The sequence below is a fragment of the Coregonus lavaretus genome (genome assembly GCF_964263955.1).
Source record: "Coregonus lavaretus genome assembly, chromosome: 20".
NCBI lineage: Eukaryota > Metazoa > Chordata > Actinopteri > Salmoniformes > Salmonidae > Coregonus > Coregonus lavaretus.
Genome location: NC_140007.1, coordinates 30,831,781 through 30,842,168, shown reverse-complemented (window position 1 = coordinate 30,842,168; position 10,388 = coordinate 30,831,781). Strand labels below are relative to the sequence as shown.

The 10,388-nt window shown below is 41.7% G+C and overlaps 1 protein-coding gene across 2 annotated transcripts; it reads left to right on the top strand.

Annotated features, from left to right (window-relative positions):
* The first annotated feature begins 265 nt into the window (after window positions 1–265).
* On the top strand, window positions 266–5,566 carry LOC311147424 (uncharacterized protein). 2 transcript variants are annotated; one of them, XM_084184126.1, is made up of 8 exons: window positions 266–1,715; window positions 1,922–1,999; window positions 2,104–2,215; window positions 2,355–2,509; window positions 2,693–2,769; window positions 2,991–3,145; window positions 3,417–3,467; window positions 3,935–5,566. In XM_084184126.1, the coding sequence occupies exons 1-8, from the start codon at window positions 723–725 to the stop codon at window positions 4,099–4,101; spliced, it is 1,788 nt and encodes a 595-aa protein (XP_084040252.1). In that variant the 5' UTR covers window positions 266–722; the 3' UTR covers window positions 4,102–5,566. The 2 variants fall into 2 exon arrangements, with proteins under 2 accessions (XP_084040252.1, XP_084040253.1); XM_084184127.1 differs by lacking the exon at window positions 3,417–3,467.
* The last annotated feature ends 4,822 nt before the right edge of the window (window positions 5,567–10,388 follow it).

The following is a 10,388-nucleotide window of genomic DNA, read 5'->3' as shown; positions in this document are numbered from 1 at the left end:
CCAAAGTATTTTGCAATTCACATATCAAGGTAAGGCTACATTGTAGGACAAACGTCATCCCCCAAAAATTCTTATCAAAATAGATCAAGTGTCAGGCTACTGCGTAGTCACTGAAAATATTGTACTGTACGTGCGCGCCCCCTAGTACTGAAAATATGCAGCGCAGGGAGCGCAGCTTCTGTTGGTAAAGCTGACTCACTTAAACATACCCCCTTTGTATGATTGGTGGATATATTTCAGCGCGGCGTTCTGTAACCAATCAGCGGATTGTTTTCCTATCTCGTAATGTAATAAACATCGCGGCCGGAGAAATAGTGAGGGAAAGGAGAAATGTAAACAATTTCAGGACTCTGTGTAATTATAAACCATGACTTTATTCAATATAAAAAAATGTTTTATAATGCACAACTAGAGCTAAATTGATATATAGCTTTTAAGAGAACGGGACCGAGTTGTAACACGAAGAACACACGCAAGGTAAGCTAGCTAGCCAGCTAGTTCGCGCTACAGTACTGTAGGCCTCTAGCAAAATTTACGCGGAAAAGGAACTTGCTAACTGTTTATAGGAAATACGAGCTAGTAGCTAGCTAGTAATTTGTGAAACGAACAAGGTAGCTAGTTACATCTAGCTAAGTAAACAATTCCACTAACGTTATCCCCTAGGCTAGCTAACTAATTTGTAGGCTATTGCGTTAGCTAGCACTGCAGACTAATTGGCAAAAATGAGCGATAAAACGAGGTACAGCAAAAAGTCTGCAGACTCTGCCCCGAAGAAACGATGTTCGTCCGACGAGCAGGCTGGCGAGTCCCCTCTTCCTAGTAAGTTAGCCAAAGTGGACGGCGTGGTGTCCAGTGAATTACCATCGAATTCTCATGGAAACAAAAATGGGGAAGATGGCGATAAAGTACCAGCTAGTATGGAAGAGAAGAATGGTGGAAATGAGGAGAGTGGACTAGATTTGAAAAAGGGACCGGGGGGGGGGATTTGTGCAGCTGTCACTGCCAATAACCCATCCAGCGCTGATGCACATGTCAGCGCCGCCAACAGTGCGCCCTCGTCGGGTGCACCCGTCTCTAGCGATGCAAATGAATTAAAAACCAAGGGAAGTGCTGGTGCTGGAGATTGCCGACCCTCAACTTCACTGGACCAGTCTGATTCGGCCGCTATAGCAGCCGCCGAGGCACTTGCTAGTCTCACAGGAGCAGCTGCGGGTGACGAGGCTAAACAAACGCCCTGCTCCTCCAAAAAAGTTGGACATTATGAGAGAATGGGACACAAAGGTAAGCGTGGTGACCATGAGTCCTCAAAGGAACGGTCAAAACCTGAAAGGGGTCTTCACACACAGGCAGCAGCGGCAGACAGCTCTACCTCACTGCGTGGAGTTGACAGGAAGGATGCCGAAGACATGCCCGATGCGGATGAGGAAGACGACTCAATACCTGGATCTTCCTCCACACAGAGTTCCTCTTTCCCATCAGATGATGATGATGATGATGATGACGGGGAGTGCGCTATAGTGTCAGTGAAGATGGCCCCGGAGATCCGACAGTCAGTGGCCCTTCTGGCGCAGGTACAGATGAGGCTGGACGCTTTGGAGAAGAAAGGTGCGCGGCTCCACCAGCGGCTAGAGCAGAAAATGAGCCGCCAGCGCCATCCACACGTGGACCAGCGCAGCTCCATCATACAGGCCATCCCCGGCTTCTGGGTCACGGCAGTATCCTTTTGAATACTCCTACACACACGGACGCACACACACCAACAAACAGTGACCAATACACACACTTTTCCAGATGGCAACAAATTACTTCATGATTCCAATTCATGTACCTGTGAATTATGTGCAAAGAGCCTGTTTGTGTTGTTGATTGTGAGTGTGTTGGTATGTCACATTTATTTTTCCCTTGGCTCAAAGCTCAACAGTTGTTGAACCACCCTCATCTCTCTGCTCACATCGACAAAACAGATGAAGGCGCTCTCAGTTACATGACCAACCTTGAAGTAAGTAAATAATCACAGCGAAAATGTAATGATTCTTTAAAGTCTTCCGAATAAATGTGCTATTGCTGCCCTGAAATTACAATGTATTCTTGTCTCCTTCTTAGATTGAATCCTTCAAGACCAACAAGCTTGGTTACAGAATTGGGTTCCACTTCAAACGGAACCCTTACTTCCAGAACAACATCATAGTGAAGGAGCTCCACCTTGGAATGGCAGGTGAGTGACAGATCCAGTTGTCATATCTATCTTGCTAGGATGCCACATTTTACATCTTTGACAGGTATAGATGCAGAGGTGTAATCAGGTATCGTGTTTAAATGAGGCCAATAATGACGATATCCTTCCCCTCTCACAGGATCTCCAGTGTCTTTCTCCAACCCCATCCTGTGGCACCGGGGTCAGGACCTGACGCTCCACAGTGAGCCCAGGAGGTCGGGACGCGGCATCTACCAGACCTTCTTCAGCTGGTTCAGCGACCACACCAGTCCTGGCCGGGACGACATAGCACAGGTAACGGCATGCTCACTGCCTGGCACAGTCTGACATGCATGAAGTAATCCAGCAAAGACACGTTGCACAGATCCACTGGTGATCACACGACTGACTTTATTTTAGGCTCTGTATATAACACTCACGGTTACTGCACTATTCCAACACACTCGTCTTCTCTCTTTGTTCTGCGTGAATCTATAGATACTGAAGGATGACCTTTTCAGAAACCCTCTCAGATACTATCTGACTCCACTGTGGGAACCCAGGCAGAATGGCAGGTAAGCTGCCCAACAAAACCTATTGTCGTAGAACTTAGTTCAATAAGGACTTTCCATCTTCATGATACTATTACCATGTTATTACCACTTTATTATGTGCTGTAATCTAGCCTAAAACACTACCAAACACTTTTATTAGAAAGCATTTTGTGTAAAAAAAAAAAGAAAGAAAGGAAAGGTCTCTTGGTTGTTCTAACTGTGACAACATGCGGTTCCAACAGCACCAGTGGGCCCAAGCCAGCTGACAACAGCAACAGGGAGGATTGTGTGGTGATCTCTGACTCGGATGATGATGAAGAAGAGCAGGCTAAGTCTGGACGAGGTCTTAGCAGGGAAGAGGAGGATGAGGACGAGGAGCGTGGGGACCGAGATGCAGGTTAGTCAATACTGTAATAGAGCTTTAGAAGACCATGATTCCAGTCCTTTAGGGCCACACTGTCTGCTGGTTTACAGAAAATGCAATGTGATGAGTCAGGTTTTATGCTCCAACACAGATGTGCATAACATATGCTCTGACTCCAGTCCTCAAGGGCCACAGTGTCTGCTGGTTTACCTCTACCTCCTGAGAAATGTCTGTACTTGTGTAGTAAGATGTCCCTTACTGAGTAATCCAGGTGAAACTGAATAGATAGCGAATATGTCCTCAGAATCAGATGAAAGCCCAGAGGAGGAGGATGACGGAGAGGTGGCAATAGACGGTAAGACATTGTCCTTGAGCAGAAATGTTATTCTGGAGGGTTGTTGGATCTGCTGGTCGGCTTTGCAGCTCAGTTTAGAATATGAAGTCATTGTTTGGATGAAAATCTATTTATTTGAATGGTTCTGGAAGACTGTGATTTTGAAATGCAAACTCAGCAGCTTATTCACACTGATCTGCCAATTTTCTGCAGAAACCAGTAGACCCAAGGAACGTTTATACTTTAAATGCAAGAGGCGTTTTGTACAATCATTGGAAGTTATATTTTGGAAGTTTATTGGGTTAAGGGGTGCTTTGTGTCTATTTGTGTATCCATTTTGGTTACCTGATACTTCAATCCACTACTCACTGTTTTCACCATTCACACAATCCAGTATTAAACCCCCCTGTTTATATCCCATACTAATCACCCCATTGGCTCAGAGTGGGAAACCCATTATAAAAGGTCTGATCATCTCCATTCCCTAGGCTCTGATGACAGCGACCAGGACGCCAGAGAGGATGAGGACTCATCGTACGGCGAGAAGGATGAAGAGGTGGACGTGGAAGACGTGGATGAATCACGAGGTCGCGAGGTCAGAGACCAAGATGAAGAGGAGGATGTTGAGGTGGACGAAGAAGCGGACGAGAGCTAAGATTGTTTGTTCTTCCCAATTTCCTTTTTTTCTTATTATGCACATAAGCTCAATTATTGTTAATAAATTCTAAATGCTTGACTGCATTTTAAAATCAGGGTAAATTAAAAAAGCCAGGGCACCATGGTTTGACTGTATATTTGACTGTAGTCTTTGTTGGATTTTTAAAATAGTTTTTTTGGTAAAGATTCTTTATTACTGGGGTTTCAAATTCAAAGGATTCTAACTTAATCCTGCGTTAGATCTTGACTCATTCATTCAGTTTACTCTTATTGATAGGGCTACTCAACACAAAATGAAAATAATACCAATACAATAATATTCTACGAGGTTTGAGACCCCTGATTTAATTTTGTTAATACTGCCAAGATTTGGCAGAATCTCTTGTTGCAAATGGTCCAATAAAAAATACTAGATCTTTTACTGACAGGTATCAGTGATCACGTCTTCAACTCAATTTATCTTGGACTTTTCCTATTGTAAATCTGATCTTTGACGAGGTAAAAAGGAGATTTTCTGAGAGGTTGTAATGTTATTCCCAACCCATCTTGGATGCACTTCCTATTGAACCAAATCTTGTTCTCAGGGATGACATAGTCGTGAGTGTTTTCATGGAAGGAAACTGATTGATTTTGTAGACCATATACTATATAATTTTGTCTTACACTCCTGCCATTGTTTGGGTGTATCTGTGTAAAATAAGTTTACTCTACAGTAGTTTGTGTTATTTTAATAAGATAAATATAGGTAATGTCTCCTGTGTTTTCACACCTTTCCTATCATAAACTTAGTGTGTAGCTGTGCACCCATATTAATTCATATTCACACGTGTTCTAGTCAGTTTATGTATTTCAATTCTTTAAGTATATTTTAACATTCATTTAGTTATTTGTGTGGAATCCCACATTTTGTAACATGAATTGTAATATTTTGAGCTTGTTGCATTCAAAAATTTTTTTCTGTTTGTGTAACTTTTAGAAACTATGGTATCATCACATTTTAGTGTTTTAAAAAATAAATAAATAAGTGTCTATCAAAGTAAGTTAAGTCAGAATGATGACATTTAACAGTTTTTGCAGTGACCATTGCCTCAAAGGCATTGACGAGTGTGATTGACGAGTGTGGTCCGACAAAGTAACAGACCTGTAGCCCAGGGCAGCTCTTAAACTACTGGAACAATGCTAGCTAGTGTTTTTATGTTGTTTCTTTTCCACACAGACTGATGGCATTGGCATGTACATATTTAAAGTTAACTTTGTGTGCAGAGTTCGGATATGTTATGTTTAAATCCTTACCTGTAGCCATCTGGAATTTGACAAATAGGGTACATTAACAAAAAGTTATATTTTGTGTGCTGAATTATTTTATAGTATGCAGTAGTTTTGGAAAAAAGTAACGTTTTGTTTTTTAAGATAAAATAATGTCCTCATTTTGAATCAGACTTAATTAAATAGCAAGTTATTTATTTTTGCTTACTGGTTTTTATTGTCTGAGTTTTAGTAGTTATGTAAATACAACCTTCTGGACTGAATATATTGCCAAACCAGAAGATGGCAGTATGCAACAGCAAGGATACATGGTATCACAACTCTGAACCGCTTTTGTAACCCAAATGATGTACAGTTAAGAAAATAACAAATCGTATTTTGAATCAGGAATATAGGCCCAATGTCAGTCAGTTAGTATGTATAATACTTTGGGTCTCAGTATGAAAGAGCTTGATACCCAAGATGAGATGCTCAAGATGACAACTGACTTTGACATTATGACAGCAAAGACATACTGTTGTTTGTAAAATATGTTTATGTTGGCCTATTCTTATAGGAACAGACAAAGGGCGTTGAAGACACCAACAATATCAGTGTATAATTATGGAAGATGTCAACCTGTATCACAGCATTGACATGACACAGGTCAGAATGTGATATCACTTTTTAGGCTGCGTTTATACAGGTAGCCCAATTCTGTTATTGTTTTCACTAATTGGTCTTTTGATCAATCAGATCAGCTCTGAAAAAGATAAGATGTGAAAAGATAAGATGTGATCGGTCAAAATACCAATGAGTGGAAAAAAATATCAGTATTGGGCTGCCTCTGTAAACGCAGTATTCGGATTCACATGTTAGCTCTTGGCTCTGCAAATAGCCTCAGGCGGGGCATTTTTGGACAGGCCCGGACAAAGGAACAGCGGCAAAGTTGCGATGGTACACTTAAACCCTTGATTCCAGTTTTAATGCACAGCTATAAATATTCCACTAGCAAAAACCTATCCTGCTGTTAGCTCCAGAACACACTGAGGCATGCAGTCTAGGAGGGGCACTTATTATTTATAAAAGCAATGGGAAAAAACACAGCGTACATACGCCATCAAATGATCACACAACGACAAACACTATCTCTCTGCCTCATCTTGTTTAATCTCTCAGCCCACTTGTATTCAGCCCAGTGGATTACTGTAGCACCTCATGGGCTTTAGTACAAAACCACAAATGCTTTAATGTGTATGAATTAATTGAGGTGGTTTCCACAATATCGATCAATGCAAACAGACACATAGATTACAAAGAAAACAAGGTAATCCAGAGACTGCTTGAGCTTGTTGGTGGTTGGAGCAGCATATGTTAAGGCTTTGTTTTTTAATGGGTGGCAGATAGAAGACAAACCTGTTAGATTCCCACTCGTGTGGCGTGTGTGTTTTCACCACCCGTCATAGTATGTACTATAATTAATTTGTGGTAAGATAAGTTATGGGAAGTTCAACTGAGCAAAAGAAAGTGTGGACAGAGGAAGAGCGAGGGAGTGAGATTGGAGAGCAAGAAGGTGCGTGGGAGACGCTGAGTGGAGGGAGATAGATGATTGGAGTGATTAGCCTCAGCCTGACCTCCCAGGCCCTGACAGATATGCACAGCAGATGGATGACTGTTATCTGAGAGATCACAGAAAGCATGATGACGGCTCTGCTCTGCCCAGTCACAGAGAGGTGCATGATCTCACACGCTTGCACACGCTCTTTCTCTCACACACACAGACACATTTGCGCACACACTTGCACACGCATGCATGTACACACACATAGGCTTAACACAAGCTTAACACACTCCTACAGTACATGATGCTGTGCACTCCACAGGCTGTTGTATACAGAGAGAAGCATCCTCTGTCTCCATTAGTTTGCCCTCACTGATTTCTGTTAGAAGACAATGAGTTTACAGACAGGGTGAGCGGACAGAAATGACAATGCAGGCACTATTGTCTCCCCATAACAAAGAAACGCTTGGAGAGAGACACAACGAAAGAAAGAGAGCGAGAGAGATGCCAAGAGAGAGAGATGTTACCAGGAAAAATGTGGTTGATTTTCCTTTTGATCGAAGTAGATGAAAAGAGAGCTGATTGAAATTGAATATGCCTATGTGTACCTACTGATCAATATTCCTTGTCACTGGTGTGAACAACATTTGAGAGAGAGTGTTTGAGAGTGGCTCAGTGCATGCAGTGAGTGCATGCAGTGAGTGATATTCTCACTTCAACATCTTGACTTCTCAAAGTGGATCTCCGTAAGGTAGAAGACAAAGGTAAATATGGGAGGGGATTATGGAAGTGGAGGTCTTAATGCATGTTGAAAAATAACAGTCCCCTTTGGACCCTTATTGCCCCAAAATCCTGCCATAGAGAATCCATATTTAATGAGCCTTGGGAGCATTAGCATGCTTATCCATTCGGCTCCCACCAAAGTGACAGATTTATCTCCCAAGACAGATGCACTGTACTTTTACTCATCCCTGGAGCCTTTTTCACTATCCTTAATTTTTTGACCCCCTTGTTTTTTTTCTTTTTTAATTTTTTTTAAAGGAATTATTCTTAAACAGCTGTCTATTCACCCAGCTGCATTTTATAGAGAGGGAGAGTGCCAATCTTGTCTTCTGTGCAGATGGTGACTGGATAGCTGGCTTCGTGAACATGTGGCATACCACCGGCCATACATATGCAGACAGACAGAGCTTCAGAGGGAAGGTGCCGCCTTCCTTCACTGTAAAAACCTGCAATAACCTGGCTTCCAGTTCCAATACTGTACAAGTACTGACTGGAATGTATGAATGCCACGTATGCACTGTTTCTGTCAAATGTGTTTTCGTAACTTAATTTAAGCATGAAGATTATGTATGTCACTTACATCACCTCTTCCACTATCTTCTATTATCATTTTACTTTCTTTTTTTCTAAGCAAAAGCTCCTGTTGGTGTGAGGACAGTCCTGAATTATAAAATGTGAATAAAATATTGTCCTTCAGAAAATAAATCAGATCTACAGTTGAAGTCGGAAGTTTACATACACTTAGGTTGGAGTCATTAAAACTCGTTTTTCAACCACTCCACACATTTCTTGTTAACAAACTATAGTTTTGGCAAGTCGGTTAGGACATCTACTTTGTGCATGACACAAGTAATTTTTCCAACAATTGTTTACAGACAGATTATTTCACTTATAATTCACTGTATCACAATTCCGGTGGGTCAGAAGTTTGACTGTGCCTTTAAACAGCTTGGAAAATTCCAGAAAATGATGTCATGGCTTTAGAAGCTTCTGATAGGTTAATTGACATAATTTGAGTCAATTGGAGGTGTACCTGTGGATGTATTTCAAGGCCTACCTTCAAATTCAGTGCCTCTTTGCTTGACAATAAAAAAAAAATCAGCCAAGGCCTCAGAAAAAGAAATTGTAGACCTCCACAAGTCTGGTTCATCCTTGGGAGCAATTTCTTAATGCCTGAAGGTACCACGTTCATCTGTACAAACAATAGTAAGCAAGTATAAACACCATGGGACCACGCAGCCGTCATACCGCTCAGGAAGGAGACGTGTTCTATCTCCGAGAGATTAATGTACTTTGGTGGAGAAAAGTGCACATCAATCCCAGAACAACAGCAAAGGACCTTGTGAAGATGCTGGAGGAAACAGGTACAAAAGTATCTATATCCACAGTAAAATTAGTCTTATATCGACATAACCTGAAAGGAAGGAAGAAGCCACTGCTCCAAAACCGCCATAAAAAAGCCTGACTACGGTTTGCAACTGCACATTGGGACAAAGATCATACTTTTTGGAGAAATGTCCTCTGGTCTGATGAAACAAAAATAGAACTGTTTGGCCATAATTACCATTGTTATGTTTGGAGGATAAAGGGGGTTGCTTGCAAGCCGAAGAACACCATCCCAACCCTGAAGCACGGGGGTGGCAGCATCATGCTGTGGGAGTGCTTTGCTGCAGTAGGGACTGGTGCACTTCACAAAATAGATGGCATCATGAGGAAGGAAAATTATGTGGATATATTGAAGCAACATCTCAAGACATCAGTCAGTATGTTAAAGCTTGGTCGCAAATGGGTCTTCCAAATGGACAATGACCCCAAGCATACTTCCAAAGTTGTGGCAAAATGGCTTAAGGACAACAAAGTCAAGGTATTGGAGTGGCCATCACAAAGCCCTGACCTCAATCCTATAGAAAATATGTGGGCAGAACTGAAAAAGCGTGTGCGAGCAAGGAGGCCTACAAACCTGACTCAGTTACACCAGCTCTGTCAGAAGGAATGGGCCAAAATTCACCCAACTTATTGTGGGAAGCTTGTGGAAGGCTTCCTGAAACGTTTGACCCAAGTTAAACAATTTAAAGGCAATGCTACCAAATACTAATTGAGTGTATGTAAACTTCTGACCCACTGGGAATGTGATGAAATAAATAAATGCTGAAAAAAATCATTCTCTCTACTATTATTCCGACTTTTCACATTCCTAAAATAAAGTGGTGATCCTAACTGACCTAAGAAAGGGCATTTTTACTAGGATTAAATGTCAGGAATTGTGGAAAAACTGAGTTTAAATGTATTTGGCTAAGGTGTATGTAAACTTCCGACTTCAACTGTATTTCCAGACCATCCATCAGTATAATAATAGGTTTTATTGTCTCTTAGGTCCTTGGTTTTGTCATTGGACGTGTTGTTTTGATTGATGTGTCTCTCCCTCCTCTCAGGGTCAGAGGTGCTGTTTGAGGCTCTATGGGCTCTCTGTCTTACAAGGTTTTCAATTCCACAGTAATCACATGGCACATTACCTGAGGGTCAGATGGCGAGGGCCAGAGACATAGACGGACTACAGGCGTCCATGTCTGTTGTATGTGTTATGTCTGCAGGTGTATTCTTCCTTTTGAAGTAGACCGTCTACAAATGGAGACTGTCTAATGCACTTGAGATGTGGAATTGTTGTACAGTAAGTGTCTTTTGATCATGTGTTTTAT

Coding starts and splice junctions, on each gene's coding strand:
- LOC311147424 (XM_084184126.1), top strand. CDS start 723: ATGAGCGATAAAACGAGGTACAGCAAAAAGTCTGCAGACTCTGCCCCG. Junction 2,216..2,354: donor GCTCCACCTTGGAATGGCAG/GTGAGTGACAGA, acceptor CCCCTCTCACAG/GATCTCCAGTGTCTTTCTCC. Junction 2,510..2,692: donor GCCGGGACGACATAGCACAG/GTAACGGCATGC, acceptor GTGAATCTATAG/ATACTGAAGGATGACCTTTT.